This window comes from Alligator mississippiensis, chromosome 4 (genome assembly GCF_030867095.1).
Source record: "Alligator mississippiensis isolate rAllMis1 chromosome 4, rAllMis1, whole genome shotgun sequence".
Lineage (NCBI taxonomy): Eukaryota > Metazoa > Chordata > Crocodylia > Alligatoridae > Alligator > Alligator mississippiensis.
The window spans coordinates 173,912,286-173,928,758 of record NC_081827.1 but is presented as its reverse complement, the minus strand read 5'-3'; the positions used below and the strand labels follow the sequence as shown (position 1 = coordinate 173,928,758).

At 47.2% G+C, this 16,473-nt stretch overlaps 1 protein-coding gene and 1 long non-coding RNA gene across 8 annotated transcripts in view; one reads left to right on the top strand and one right to left on the bottom strand.

Annotated features, from left to right (window-relative positions):
* The window catches only part of NRP2 (neuropilin 2), a 131,630-nt gene that overhangs the window by 76,927 nt on the left and 38,230 nt on the right, over positions 1–16,473 (bottom strand). For all 6 annotated transcript variants that reach the window (XM_014594201.3, XM_014594200.3, XM_019492013.2 and 3 more), the window contains exons 3-5: positions 14,334–14,515; positions 2,279–2,509; positions 1,160–1,315 (exon numbers count right to left, since the gene is read on the bottom strand). In XM_014594201.3, the coding sequence (XP_014449687.1) occupies positions 1,160–1,315; positions 2,279–2,509; positions 14,334–14,515 (569 nt within the window). The remainder of the gene's footprint in view (positions 1–1,159; positions 1,316–2,278; positions 2,510–14,333; positions 14,516–16,473) is intronic.
* The window catches only part of LOC109284280 (uncharacterized), a 184,417-nt gene that overhangs the window by 162,664 nt on the left and 5,280 nt on the right, over positions 1–16,473 (top strand). The window lies entirely within an intron of this gene.

Sequence of the window (16,473 nt, the reverse complement as noted above, 5' to 3'; positions counted from 1 at the left end):
GCTGCAACCAAGCTTAACATGCTGTGGTCCCGGGCACAAGTTCAAATGGCGTATCTGGAACCAATAAGCTCCCTAGCTTATTGTTTTGCATTAACTGTGCATGTAGACGCGCCCAGTGAAAACAGAATTGGTCTCTTGAATAATTTTGCTCTTTTAATTTTTCAAATTTTAAGTTGAATTAACATTTAATTTCCCTGTTTTTTAAAAGGGGGGCAAAAACACAAAAGCAGGATGGGAAAGGAATACACACAAACTCATGCAGTCCCATCTCAGGCTTTTTTAACTGAGACATACCTGAGGCAGGGCTCCTTAACAGTAGCTTCGCTGTGGAGTCCTTAGCACAACAGCCTTTAATGGTGAGTGTCTGGTAGTCTAAACTGCTCTAAGTATCTAAAGTCCTGTGTGCTCAAATTGGGATCACCCAGACCCACCCTTTTTTTGGATAAATACAAATTAGAAAATGGGGAGACAGGTACAGTATTCTGAAAGTTTTCTCTGTGGCAACATAGGTTCATGGTACAAGGATGCTAAGAACTACTGTTCTAGTTGAAGGGTACTATGAAAAAATAGACATAACATTTTCTAACATGCATATGTTAACACTACAAGTTTATGCATTCACAACGCTAAAAGTACACAACTTATTTTCATCAAATCAAATCTTTTCCCTTTCTTTGTGAGGAACAGACAACAAATTTAAGTTTGAAATTCTTAGCTTCAGGCATTTTAAATTAGACAAGCATGAAATTTCAACTGGCAGTCTGGGTAATTGTATTTTGAGAAAATCAAGGAAAAAAAGAGCATTTCTTTCCCACTCTTCAATAATACAGCTGCACCAATTTTACTGAAATCTTCCAAAAATCCCCTGGAGTGAGACCAGACGTGGAAAGTTTCACCCCAAAAGGAATCTGAGAAAGTTATGAGCAACTAAAAAGGTGAAAGTCAGATGGATTCATTCTTAACAATAGTGCCCAGGCAAAAGCTAACACACACTTATTTTCAGTTCTCTCTGTACTGCTGTCTGAGAAGCAACCCCTTGAAAACACTCTCCGGATTACTCATTCAGATGCACAGATGGATGAAAACACTCCCAGAGATTCAGATGCAACAATCCATAGACCTACACAAGTCAGAAGAAACTATAAAATTTCCAGCTTACTGTCTGGAATCTCCTGCTGGACTAAGTAGTAATGGGCTGAGAAACCATCTTTGGCCACTGCCAAATCAGTGTGGAAGGTGAGTGAGAGGATACCAGTAGTTGAGCGGATCTCTGAAGGAGTCTTAGTACCACAGTATCTGCCTATCAAGGGGCCAACTGCAAAAGAAAAAGAGCAATTCTAGTTTAAGCATCTTGGTTGGGAACATCAATCTTTAACAAATCAGCACTATTGAGCAAAAACATACAGGTAGTGGACAGCAAGTAACAACCAACCCTATGGAACCAATCGGGATAACATGAAGGCTTTTCAGATTTGCTCACTACCATCACTTACAATGGTATGGGTTTTTTTTTAAGAACAGAGAAAGCTGAAGCATGGTATTGGTTAAATGGATGTCACTCTGGCTATCCCTCCGCATGTCTAATGTATCGATCACTGTATTACAATGCATTATATATAATATTTGATAAATCGTTTATAAAGCAAGTCTTTCTCCTATATCTGCTGTGCCTTAGTGATCAACAAGTCTATCCTGTCTTTAGTTAAGATGCTGCCACGATACAATTAGAAAATGAGAAATGTATGTTTATGTGTAAGATAAAGCCTACACTGACCCTCCCTGAGCACAAACCCAAAGTGCCAATAAAGTAGGCAGGATTTGCAGCCTTAGCATTTAACTGGTAGCTTCAACTGAGGGAAGGCCAATAATGTTTTGGATCCATTCAAAAGTCAAAGGCAAGTCAAAGCTTGGTCCAAGTCTATCAGTCCACCAAGCTAGTGTGGTTAAAGCACACCCGTTTCTATAACTAATAGTGTACAAAGGGATGATGTGGCTAGAATTGTATGTGGTCACTTTTGGCTCTCTCCAAATGATCAGGTCCCCCTTTATAGCTGAATTTATAGCTGAGTTGAGGAAGCCTTCTGCATAAGTCTGTCAAAGCTAAAAATCCTTTCCTTGAAGTCACAGCAAGATACCATAACCACTCTGTTACCACCTTCTAGCCTTCCAGACACCTTCATGATGCAAACTACTGTGGAACATTTCAGATTCTCTATCCTTTTTGTTAATGGGACAATGACAGACACTGAAGAAAGCACTATTTCACTCCAGTGCTTACCTTGAGGAATGCCATCCCAGATGTCTAGCCAGTCATACTTGCAATCTCCCTCCCCAATTTGCAAGGGGTCGTGCTCGAGGTCAAAGGTCAGAAACTGAAGAATGATCTCCATCTTTGGCTTAGCCACGATGGTGAAAGTGCAATCTAAGTTATGGGGATACTTATCAGGGAATCCTGGTGACTCTATAGTGCCATTGGTGCTGGTGAAGTTTCTAGAACAGTCTTCAGAGCCTGCAGTGGTAAGAAAAGTAGATGCAACATTAACAGCAATACGGCTGGTGGTTCTCTCTTCATTGTGAGCTATTGAAAATCCATTCTGGATCCAAGGTGGTTGTATTCGCAAGAGGAATTTCGCTGAAAATTTCCTGGGAAACAGCAGTTTTGTAAATAGTATATGAAGAGAGAGGGTGAGACTTTAAAGCATTCTTAAGAGGTTTAAATCCACATTCTACGCTAATTTTAATGGCACTCTTAACCCCCTAGACCAGTAGTCATCAACATTTTTAGGCTGCAGACTGGAGTGACCCAGTTTGGGTCAGAGGTAAGTGGATGGGTGAGTGCTAGGACCCAGCTTCCATTGCTGCTTTTCTCTACCATGGCATGAGGAAAACACCCATAGCTGGCTGGCACTTCTCCCTATGGCAGTACTGGAAAAGTGACTGTCAAAGCCCTCCTGCTACTGAATGGCTTCAAAGCCCCATGTCTGTGGGACGGATGAAATGGCTCTGTGAGCTGACTCCAGGCCATAGGTTGAACCTAAACACATTTGGTAAATGTCAAGAGTCTACAGCTAAAATTCCTCAGCTAATATTCTGAAAATGGTATGAGGGTAATGGGTAAAACCAAAAAGGTTCAACGCCCAAGACTGCAACACAACAGAATGACTCTCATTGCGATGATACAATCCAACCAATATAAAGGCCGCGGTGCTGGGCAATAATCTAGTAGGTAAGAATAGGCCATGCATAAAGAAGATGCTGGTATTTTTTCCCCACTCCCACATGCCACCAATGGGCTCCTAAGGCCTGAGCTCTTCTCAGCTGGCAATGAGCTCTTTTGGGCTGGCAGTTCCAGAGGAAAAACACTATTAAAAACACTTCTCTAGCTGGACCTAGATTCATGCAGTTGGATGGCAGTGCAAACAGAGCTAGTGTATGTACACTGTGCTGTGAGGGAGGAGGGGCTGAGGCTTAGGAGCACAGCCGGGGTAAGCGGGGCCCGTGGAGAGAGGGGGCTAACCCCTTAGTGTCTGTGTGGGAGGCAGCGGCTGAGTGGAGCCGGGCTGGGTCAAGCCCCGCCCAGGCCCCTACTTGGCCCAGCCCCCCAGGGAGCCACGCGACCGGAGCCGCGCGACCAGGCTGCGCAAACAGGCGCGCTTCTCTGCCGGCGCGTGAGTTAGCATGGAGTTCGCATGGGAGGGCGTGTGGGAGGGCGCCGGTCCCTGCGTGCGCACCCCCCAGGGTAGACAGTCCCAGCCGTAGCCAGCCTACCAGAGGCATGCCACGGATGGGCACGCGCCGCACCCCGAGGGTTCCCTCGGGCTCTGCGGCCCCCCCCAGCACCTCAGAGACGGCCACCCAGACGGAGCCCCTGGTTCCGGGCTCCACGCAGACGGAGCCCCTGGCTCTCGGCTGCGGGGGCTGCCTGTCCCTTTTCCAGGCTCTGGGGCCTGGGAGCATGGTGGCCTCCCCTTGCGGGGTCTGCTCCATTTTGGGGTCTCTGGTGCGCCAGCTGGAGGAGCTCCAGGCCACAGTCCAGAGACTGCGTGCCATCAGGGACTGCGAGCAGGAGATAGACTCCTACTGCCAGGCCCTTCTCCCCCGGGAGGCAGAGGGTAGATCACAGTCTCCTTCCACGCCAAAGGAGGACTCTGGGACCTCCTGCTGTGTCCAGCCAGGGGCATGGACCAAGGTGGTCAAGGGCCCTAAGGCCCGCCGCACCAAGGCCTCTCCCCCACCAGAACTGAGCAACAGGTACACACCTCTTGCTGCCCCAGCAGAGCATGCTGAGTTGCCGGCCCCCACAGGCAACATGGGCATAACTGCAGCTCCCACCCCTGCTCTCCTCAAGACAAAACGTAAGGTGTTTGTTGTGGGAGACTCCCTCCTGAGGGGGACGGAGTGGCCAATCTGCTGCCCTGACCCCTTAGCCCGGCAAGTCTGCTGCTTCCCAGGGGCCCGCATCGGGGACATTGCGGAGAGGATCCCCAAGCTCCTTAAACCCACAGACCACTATCCCATGCTCCTTATTCATGTGGGCACCAATGACACGGCTCGGAGCACTCCCAGCCAGGTCATGAGGCGCTACAGGGATTTGGGAGCGGGGCTTAAGGGTCTGGGGGCACAGGTGGTGTTCTCGTCGATCCTCCCAGTCTCAGGCTATGGGCTGAGAAGGGACAGGAGGATCTATGTAGTCATCCAAAGACTGCGGCGCTGGTGTCGTCAGGAAGGCTTTGGCTTTCATGACCACAGCCCGCTCTTTGGCGAGAGAGGCAGCGAACTGCTGGGAAGAGATGGTCTCCACCTCTCTCCTCTAGGGAGGAGGCTCTTCTCAGCCAGACTGGCTGACCTGCTCCACCGGGCTTTAAACTAAGCCCGTTGGGGGACGGGGGGACTACCGCCACTGCTGGCCCGCTGAGCAATCCTTGCAAAGCCAGCGGATCACGGCACTCAAGGGAGCCCACCCCGGCCCCAGCCCTGGTAAAATCTGTGGGCAAGGAAGGAGCCCCCCAGGGGGCACTTGCCTGCCTGTACACTAATGCCAGGAGCTTGGGGAATAAGCAGGAGGAGCTCATCCTCCTGCTCAGTGCAAACAATTACGATGTCATAGGGATAACGGAGACCTGGTGGGACTCCACCCATGACTGGACCACGGTAATAGATGGCTATACCCTGTACTGGAGGGATCGTGTAGAGAAAAGGGGCGGGGGTGTAGCTCTCTATGTTAAGGAAAGCTACGCGTCCCTGCAAGTCGATATTGGCGACCAGGGTGGACGGCTGGAGACCCTCTGGGTTAAAATCCGTGGGGAACACGGCACAGGGAACACAATGTTGGGAGTCTATTACAGACCTCCCACCCAAAGTCCTGAGCTTGACCAGGAGTTTGCCCGGGACCTGGCTGAGGCAGCTTGCTCCAGGACCATGGTTGTCATGGGTGACTTCAATTGCCCGGACATCTCGTGGGAGGATCGCTCAGCAAAATCTGAGCGGTCGCAGAGCTTCCTCTCGTGCATGGATGACCTCTACCTGACTCAAGAAGTCTATGGGCCAACGAGAGGCAAAGCGCTGCTCGACCTGGTGCTGGCTACTGGGGAGGACCTAGTCGGCGACCTAGTGATCGATGGGAAGCTGGGTGACAGCGACCACGAGCTGATCACCTTCACCATCCGTCGAAAAGCTGGCAAGTCAGTCAGCAACACGGAAGTCCTTGACTTCAGGAAAACCGACTTTGACAAGCTCAGGAGGCTTGTCAGTGAGGCCCTAAGGGACTGTGACCACAGGGAGAGGGGAGTTCAAGAAGAGTGGTTGCTCCTCAAGGGAGCGATCCTCCATGCACAAACTAAGTCTATTCCATCTCGGAGGAAAGGCAGCAAGAGGGCACAGCAGCCCCCCTGGCTCTCCAGGGACCTAGCAGACCTCCTGAGGCTAAAAAGAAAGGCCTACAAAGGATGGAGGATGGGAGTCACCTCCAAGGAGGATTATTCTGCACTGGTCCGGTCTTGTAGGGAGCAGACCAGGAAAGCCAAGGCTGCAACTGAACTCCAGCTAGCTTTGAGCATCAAGGACAATAAAAAGTCCTTTTTCAGATATGTGGGGAGCCGGAGGAAAAGCAGGGGCAACGTTGGACCCCTGCTGAACCAGATGGGGCAACTGACAACTGATGCCCAGGAAAAAGCCAACCTATTAAATAGGTACTTTGCGTCGGTCTTTCATCAGCTCCATGGGACGCCCGTGCCCGCTACAGGGCCGGGAAGTCCGGGTGAGGGTGATCCCCTGCCCTCCATTAATGCTGACTTCGTGAAGGAACATCTTGAGAAGCTGGATACCTTCAAGTCAGCCGGACCTGACAATCTTCACCCCAGGGTACTCAAGGAGCTGGCGAGCATCATAGCCCAGCCTCTAGCGCGGATCTTTGAAAACTCTTGGCGCTCTGGTGTAGTGCCCGAAGACTGGAAGAAGGCCAATGTGGTGCCTATCTTCAAGAAAGGGAGGAAAGTGGATCCGGCTAACTATAGGCCCATCAGCCTGACTTCTATCCCGGGGAAGATCTTAGAAAAGTTTATTAAGGAGGCCATCCTTAATGGACTGGCGGACGCCAACATCTTAAGGGATAGCCAGCACGGGTTTGTTGCGGGTAGGTCTTGCTTGACCAATCTCATTTCCTTCTACGACCAGGTGACCTATCACCTGGACAAGGGAGATGAGATTGATGTCATATATCTTGACTTCAGAAAAGCCTTCGATCTGGTGTTCCATGATCGTCTCTTGGAGAAACTGGCCAATTGTCGCCTTGGGTCCTCCACGATCCACTGGCTGGAAAATTGGCTCCGGGGTCGGACCCAGAGGGTAGTAATTGATGGAAGTCACTCATCGTGGTGTTCTGTGACCAGTGGGGTCCCCCAGGGCTCTGTCCTTGGACCCATACTGTTCAACATCTTCATTAATGATGTGGACACTGGAGTCAGAAGTGGACTGGCCAAGTTCGCAGATGACACCAAACTTTGGGGCAAAGCATCCACGCCAGAAGACAGGCGGGTGATCCAGGCTGACCTGGACAGGCTCAGCAAGTGGGCGGACGAGAATCTGATGGTGTTCAACGCCGATAAATGCAAGGTTCTCCACCTTGGGAAAAAAACCCCGCAGCATCCTTATAGGCTCGGCAGTGCTGTGTTGGCTAGCACTATGGAAGAAAGAGACTTGGGGGTCATCATTGACCACAAGATGAACATGAGCCTGCAATGCGATGCTGCGGCTAGTAAAGCGACCAAAACGCTGGCTTGCATCCATAGATGCTTCTCAAGCAAATCCCAGGATGTCATTCTCCCCCTGTACTCGGCCTTAGTGTGGCCGCAGCTGGAGTACTGCGTCCAGTTTTGGGCTCCACAATTCAAAAAGGATGTGGAGAAGCTTGAGAGAGTCCAGAGAAGAGCCACGCGCATGATCAGAGGTCAGGGAAGCAGACCCTACGATGACAGGCTGAGAGCCCTGGGGCTCTTTAGCCTGGAAAAGTGCAGGCTCAGGGGTGATTTGATGGCCACCTACAAGTTTATCAGGGGTGACCACCAGTATCTGGGGGAACGTTTGTTCACCAGAGCACCCCAAGGGATGACGAAGTTGAATGGTCACAAACTACTACAAGATCGTTTCAGGCTGGACATAAGGAAGAATTTCTTTACTGTCCGAGCCCCCAAGGTCTGGAACAGCCTGCCACCAGAGGTTGTTCAAGCGCCTTCATTGAACACCTTCAAGATGAAACTGGATGCTTATCTTGCTGGGATCCTATGACCCCAGCTGACTTCCTGCCCTTTGGGCGGGGGGCTGGACTCGATGATCTTCCGAGGTCCCTTCCAGCCCTAATGTCTATGAAAACCCATATCCAGTCAGACTAAAAGAACTAGCTCCCTATAGGCACACTTGAGGATTTAAATGGAAAAAAATCCTTTGTTAAGGAGTTTAATTGCCCTAGAGAAGGAAGAGAAACGAATGACATCTGGTATGGAAGAGGAGCTGTTGAACTTTTAAGAGAGCCCCTCTTCTGGTCTTTTGGCTGTCTGAGAATTTTGTATTAGGCCTCCTCACTTCATCCTGACCTGAACCTCCTTCTCAAGAGTCAGAAAAACTGGCATCTTTTTCCAAATATAACATAGACTTGCTGTGAAGCTTTATGCTAGTTACTTAACTATTCTGTATCTCAGTTTATCCACCAGCAAAATGGGGATAATAATATTTATAAAACAACCATGGTCTTCTGTTTGGAAAGTGCTTTGAAACCATTGTACAGAAAACTGTAAAGGAAATGCAAATGCTCAATTATTAATTGTTGCTAATATGCATTTTCTTTTCCATCATAGCAACAATTAGGAAAGCCACCTTTCTGCAGAGGCACTTGGAGATTAGCATCCCAAAAGCTCATATAAATGGGGAATCCAGCTGATGGCCTAACATTTTCATTGTGGGGCTGCTGAAAAATTTTGGGGCCAGTGTTGGGAGGAAGGCAAGAGAGATTCTGCTGAAAGGACGAACAGAGTGCTCTTTCTCACTGATTTAGTTGTCTGCACCAGAAATGTTAGTTATTTCTATCCTTAAGGAAGACTTTCTGATTGCCAATAGGGCAGACAATGTTGCCACTTATTTATTGCTGTCTTCAACACTGGCCTCCATTGTACCCAAGCCAGCTAAGTGCCTCCTTTCTCTCACAGGCCCAAGGTGCCCCAGGGTGGGGGGAGGGAGAGGTTGTGGCCTATTCATACCAGGACAACTTTAAAAACACTGCTCTGTAAAGACTGGACAATTAACAATGGAAATTTCTAGCCTGGGGGTCAACAGAGGGGAAAGGGGATGTTTCAATGCCTTGTGCCCCACAACTTTAACACTGGATCAATATTCACAAAAGGTTCTGACTTTTGTTTTGTAGGGATTCTTTGCTTCCCCTCTATAAACCCACTGCTTCAACTCATGCAGTTGATATGTCTTGTTGGGACTAATGGGAGCCTTGTTATTCAATTCTGCATTAACCTATGCAAGTTAGGACAGCAGCTTGAAATAATAGCTGGAACCTGGGTTATTATCTAGTGCCTCTAGGTGGAGTACTACTGAGAGACACCTCTTAATTGACTAGAGTGGCCAGTTTTGCTTGTGCTATACTGCAGAGTAATATAGAGAGGCAAAAACTCAGGCTGAACATAAATCAGAAGACAATACAATAAAGAGAATAAAAATGTATTTCATTCTGATCAAATACAAAGGAAAATGGATTTATGAAGAAAATAATTTGTATGCCAACCTGAGAAGAAAAATACTGAATAAACCAGGTGTTTAATGTCAACAATGATCCTCTGGGTACCAAAGAGAAACAGAATTGTGTGATAAAAATTGCAAAGATTTCCTTACGAAGGGCTCAGGTAGTGGTTACGATTTTAGTCAATAACTTGACCATAACAAGTGAATAATGGTCAACTTTATAGCTAACTTTTGAATAATGAATGGGAATCATGTTTACTTCAGCAATATATACGGAGTTACCCCAGCAGTCTTTCCTGCCCAGAGCAGGGGGCTGGATCCAATGATCTCACAAGGTCCCTTCCGGCCCTAAACTTCTGTGAATCTGTGTGTGAATGCTTCCCCGACCAGGCTGAGAGAATTGAGTCCATTAATAACTGACAGGTAACAAAGACATGCCTACCAAACTCACTGTCACAATAAAGTATCAGAGTTTGGGACAGCCTAGACTATAAAGTATGGATCTGCATCTGAACTCAACCCAAATCATAGGAGCACTGGAACTTAGGTTTTGGTTTAGACCCATCTTATCTTGGACCTATGCATCAATATCAGAGCTGTAAATGAACTTCTGTATAAAAAGGAGTGGCTTGTGCCTGTGTGTGTGGCTTTCAAATTTTTCTTCATTACATATTCCATTCCTAGTAATAAAGAAATTTCAACCAATTCTACCAGAAAGAAAAGAAAAGAAAAGCTACTGAGGGCATCATGGTGCCAACATTTTCCGAAATGCTAAGTGATTCTGGACGCAAGACTTTAGGCCTTAAAGTGGCCTGACTGGCAGAGCGCAAATGCTCAGCACTTTCTGAAAGCCAAGCCATTTTAACCTGTATGAAGCCAAATGATGAAAATCATCAAGCATTTTCCAAAACTGTGGCCAGCATGGTGCAGTTTCAGGTCTCACAGCAAAATTAACCAATGCAATAACAGGGGACTTGTTCATTACCATACAGTTTATATGGCAAATGACTGTTAACCTGTTCATGGGGAACATTAACATAAATTGCTATATTAAATCTTTTTTGGGGGAGGATTTTTAGATCACCTTCAAGAGGGAAACAAGATGAGCAGTGATGCTGCGTCCACTGATTTGAAATTTCTTGATAAGGCACCCTATGAAGTCAGTGAAACCTCAACAGATACCCTAGCAGTTCAGACTGAAACTTAGGTCTGATCCATCCCATATCTAAGTGTCTACAAACAGAAGGTAGAAGGTGTTTACATTACAGACCTGGGGTCAGTGACCTGCCCACCCCACTTCATTTGAAGATGTATTCAGAGGACCTGGATTTATCCAGATGGACTTTGTGAACTCTGAGAACACATTATCCAATTGGTTTCAGTTCCTCTCCTGGCTAGTGATACCTTGCTAATCATTTTGAATTTTGCCTAGCATGGCTTGAAGAAAAGAGCCTTTTTCATAAAGGACCATGGGACTGTTAACTGCACTCAGTGCCAGTGGAGAGGACTCTATTTGATGACACTCTGTGACTTCAACCATAAGGGCAAGTATGTTTTTCTACAGGAATTTAACCTGAGGAACAGGAACTGAGCAAACTCAGCACCAGTCTTCCTCCTATTCCTTCTGCTTCCCTGAAGCAGTTTCCTCTCCTTCTCTCCTGAGGCAACAAAAGCCTCTCTTTCCCACAATTTTAGCCCTTTCCTGGCACCTATCCAAAGAGACAGAAAGTTTTACACTCCCGGCCCATTGTATCTTCCTGCCAGCCAGAGTACAAAGTCAGTCCTTGGCTCTGTGTCAGTCCTGCCTCATCCTGGCCAATGCTGCATATGGGACCACTCCCTACTGTTTCACAGCATGAGTCAGGGTGTGGAACTGACCACCAGAGCAAGCAAAGCAAGGTTCAACGGGATGGCCCTGGAGTTTATGGGTAAGGAGAGCAAGGCAAGACAAGCCTATTATGAATTAACCATTTTCTCCCCAAAACAAAGATGCACCTTGCCGTCAGCAGTACTCACTACTGGCCTCAGCAAATCCTAAAGAAAATTTATTCCTTATGGGTTAACTGAACCCTTTTATCCTCCCTGTTACCTGAAACGATACTATAATGAACTTTCTGATATGTATGTGCACCAATGCCTTCCAGTGGGTGGAATGAGAACGGCTCAACTGTGTCTCACAGGTTCTACAGCAAAAGGAGTTTTGCCAGTTATACAGGTAGATTTCTAAGGTGCCCTTCCCCATTTTATATTAAAGCTTAGAATTTCCATTGCACTTGTATTCCCATCCCCATGCAGCAGATCATCTGCACGGGAACCTGGGGATGGATAGGCCTCTGTGTATTCATGGGCCTCTGTCTGTATAATGGAGAACAATCCTCTGAATCTTAGCAGACTTGAAGACTTGTGTTTGTGCTTCTCCCCAGGTCCATCTACACATGCAATTAATGTAAAGCAATAAACTCCAGAGCAGTTCAAGCTGGAGTAAGCTGCTCCTGGGCACAAGTACAGCAGGCCCCCAGCTGACTGAGCTAACCAGACACAATTTACTAGGTCTGTGTGAAGCAGCAAGTATTTGCTTCAGATTCGGATTCGGCCAATTTGGAGGGACAGTGATCACTGTCCTAGTTCGATTCAGCCGATTCAAATATGGAGATTCAGCGCTGATTCAGAGATTCAACCATAGACTATATAGGCAGCAGTCCTCGATGACGCTGGACACAGCTGCATCCAGCTGGTAAGTCTGTTGTGGTGGGCGGAGTGGGGATGGAAGGGGGATGGAGGAGGTGGCAGATCAACACCCCCACAGAGGGGGAGGGATTGGGGCTGGGACAAGCTGCCCAGCTGGGGCAGGAGGCCGCGGGACTTGGGGCAGGGGCTCCCACAACTATGCGCCACTGTGCGCCACCAGTCCAGGAGTTGCTTTTCTGGTGGCTCCTATGGCGGCTCTCGCTGCTGGTCTGGGAGGGCATGGAAGTAGGTGTGTGCCCCCAGATCTACGCAGGGCGGGCTGGGCAGGGCTGTGCTCCAGACAGGCGGCAGAAGGTGCTAGGACCAGGGGCTATGCTTTCCCGCCGCCCGCCCAGCTGGGATGGGGATACGTGGGACGGTGCCACTGCAATGCCTCAGACAAGCGGTGCAGAGTGGCAGAAGCTGCTCCAGCCTTCCCGTGCCTCCCAAACAAGCCGCAGCTTCACCTTGGCTGGGCGAGCAGCAGCAGGGCATGGGGCGGGCACGTGCCCTTGGATCAGGATGGGGCTGGTGCCAGGGGTTATGGGGAATTTTAGGGTGGCTGGAATGTCTCCATAGCTCCCGTTCCACTGCACTCTGCAGGGTGGGTGGAGCCAGGGCTGTGCTCTGGCCTGAGGCTGGGGCTAGCTGTCTGGAGCACAGCTCTAGCTCCACCCACCCCGCGGAGAACAGCCTGAAGGCGGGTGGCTGGGGCTAGCCTCGCACAGCACAGCATGACCCAGCCCACCCTGCGCAGATCTGGGGGCACACGCCCACTCTCATGCCCTCCCAAACTGCTGGTGAGAGCTGCCGGAGGAGCCACTGGAAGAGCAGCTCCCGGACCAGCGGCGCACACCAGCGCGCAGTGGCAGAAGCCCCACTCCCTCAGTCCTGGGCCCCCACAGGGAAGCTTGTCCTAGCCCCAGCCCCAATCCCCACCTCACTGTGGGGGCATTGATCTGTTCCCCCCCCCCCCCCCAAGGCCCTTTCCCGCCCCACTCTGTCCACCACAACAGACTTACCACCTGGTGGCAGCTGCATCTATTCTCAATGAGGACTGCTGCCTGTATAGTCTATGGCCAAATCTCCAAATCTCTCTGAATCGATTCAGAGGCTTTGGAATTGATTTGGACCTTATAATGGGTCTCCCAATTCAATTCGGATTCGGAGATATGGCTGTCAAATCGGGCAGAATCTCCTCCGAATCGAATCAGCTATTGAAGCTTCACAAAGCCCTACAATTTACCCCCCATTCAGTGTCTGCACATGCATTCCAGTGCAGTTAATTACTCTGCCATAAGACAGTACTGTCCCCAACAGTACTATATTACAGTGAAATTAATTAGTTTACTGCACCCTAATACCAACATATGTGTAGATGGCGACGCTTTACTGCACAGCTAATTAGTTTACTCCGCAGTAAAGTGAACATGTAGATGCATCCCCCTTCTTTGAAGATTCTGGATAAGAAACACACTTGTCCCTATTTTTTATTTTTTTGTATATCCATGTATTTGTTTCATGTTCTACTGGTGACGTAAAACTTGTATGTGTTTCTTCCAGAATGCTAGTGATGGAATGTGGGCAAAGGACCTGGTCCTTTGACAAATAAGTCTTCAGTACCCTTTTGTAAAACATACACGTGCCTCTTCATGTGCACATTAACACTCTCTCTCTCTCTTTTTCTCTCTCTCTCTCTCTCACGCACACACACACAGAAGCATGCAGAGTGTTTTTTATTTCCTTGAGCCTACTTATTCTCATGCACACAAATCTGACAAATATTTAGACAGAGCTGATATAAAAAGGCCTTTGAGCGGCTTTTACTTTCTTCAAGAATAGTTTTGTATTAAACAGAATTATGAATAGTTCCTCTTATATCAAACTCAAGAGGCGCCTGTGTCACTCCCTTGATGGCACTGCCGACAGCAGTCCCTTTAAACCAGCACTACACCAGTTACAAAACCCTTGGCTTCCAGAAACAGAAAACACAGTCATTGATCAGCATTTGAATTGCATATCCACAGGAGGGGGAGCTTTACGCAGTTCTAAAGGAGGGACACTCTTCACTTAGCCTTGACTTAACAAGCTCTGTACATGCTATGGAAAAAAGATAGACTATTTGTAGTTCTGGAATACAAGAGATAATTTAATGAGGAAACTTGCTTTTCGTGCCAAGATAAGAATCAAAAGGCACTATAACACACAACTGAAATCTTTACCTTCTCAGAAATGCAATGAAACAGACTTGTTTAAAAAAAAACCCTTTATACTGTGAATGTGCTTAAACTTATTGAAAAGGTGGCTGATCCTAACATCAACTGCTTGGAAGACAGATGCTGTAGGAATGTCAGTCCTCTGACACTAACCTGTCTTGTAGATCTCGTAGCGCAGAGAGAAGCCAGCACCTTGCCGTGCGTAGTCTGAGGTGAACTTAATGTAGAGAGAGGAGCCTGAAGAGATGATGGTAGGAGGCGCAATGTTCCCACAGTGTTTGCCCAACAGATCTGCTGACTCACTGTCGCCATCCCGTATCTCAATAAAATCATACCTATTGATAGAGTTGGAAAAGGAGACACAGACCACAGTCAAGGTGATATCACAGAATGTACAGAACGAATATGAGGTGGCCTGCTGTTTCTGGTACCCATACTCCATCCTTCTGGTTTGGTACTATGACCATATCACCCCTATCTTGTTTTAACTCCATTTCCACAGCATTAAGCACAAGCTACTTCTCTTCACATCTAAGGCCTAACACCTGCCCTACCTAGCTTCTCTAATTTGCTGCACAGATATAAACAAGTTACTTAGACAAGCTACTTAGCATGAATTTGCCACATTGATGAGGATTTGTACTAAAAAATCACTTGGATGTTTTTGTAAATAATAATACTAATTTCCCTACTAATACAAAGCAATGCGTGTGGAGATGGGTCTGAGAATGAGTTGTCATTTGGACAATGATTAGAAAACACAATTATATAAAGATCTAAGTATTAATAAAAAAGAAAGTAATATATTTGAGGGAGGAAGTGAGGAATAAAAAGAATTTGAGCTGATGATGGGCTGCAAAGGGCTTATTATTGCTGTTGTTGCAATTTGGTATTATTTTTATGGCAGGCAGCACTTAGAGGCCTATACTCCATTGTGCTAGGTGTTGCAGACACTGTAATGAAGAAATGGTCTAGGCCACAAAATTTAAGTTTAAGCAGTCAATCAGCTATTAGATAAAAACACCAAAAAGCCCTGCTGAAGCATGTGAGCTATACAGACGCTGGGGAGCCAGGTCAAACTGACACGATTCCTCTTGTGGTAAAGTGCTGGGTTGAGGGGGCGGGGAGGTTCACGTCTATCAGCGCCCCTAGATAACAAAGTGCTGCTTAAACTTAAATTTTGTGGTCTAGACCATTTCTTCATTATAGCTTGTGCAACATGTATCGCAATGGAGTATAGGCCTCTAAGTCCTGCCTGCCATAAAAATAATTCATGTGAGTAAATTAGCTCCCCTCAGTTTAGCATGTAGAAGGGACTGCAATCAGCAGAGCAAAAATTCCAGATCCAAACACCTTCACAATTTGACCAGTTCACTCCGCATCGAGACACTAATTTTCATGTGGTCTACAGTGACATAACTGTTGACTTTAATGGAGCTTTAGCAATTTATACCAGCTGAGGCTCTTACACCCTCAGACTTTGTAGCTCAGGCCCATCTGTGCCACTGTGAACTACAATGCTGGAATGACACATCTTTTCAGTATTGCCGTCTGTTATCAGTAGAAGGGGATTCTTTCATTTCACTCAGAAGGTTGGCCCTTCCCTGTATTAATTCAGTATGAATGCCCTGTGGCTACTGAGTGACTAGTCCAACACTATTTGCCTCAACATATCAAAGCTGATGCAAACAGAAGTTGGAAGTTGTATTATTCTTCCTATAGATTATTTCTTTCATGAGGTTTTGATCCAATTAGAGAGGATAGCTAATTAACCAGAGACTGAAATCAACTGGGAGGCTATAAATATCTAGTTATGTATCTGCTGATTTATTAGGATCAATTAAGCTTTGGCTGTTAAACAAGTAATAGATGCACAGACAATATGCCCATGTCGTTATTAAGTACAATATATCACATTAGATGTGCCATTCTACCAAGACGAAACAAGGTGGCCAAATGGCTAGAACTCTGGGCTGGCACGCTAAGGACCGGCATTCCAGTTGTGTGGGGTAATTTTGGCCCAGTTGCTTCAACTATGTGTTTGTGTTACCTTATCTATAAGGCAAGACTAATAACTGATCTCCTTTGTGAATCTCTTGGAGGTCTATGGATGAAAAGCTCTTTGTATGAACTAGGTGCCATTATTGTTATTTACCAGTTCCTCCAAAGTACTGGGTAAAACACTAAATATATGTATTAAATTATGGTCACAAATTATAAACTCAATCCTGTATTAGATCCAGCATTTGCTGTTCAAGTTGTCACCTGGGTGCCCAAGTGCCATTTTATGCGA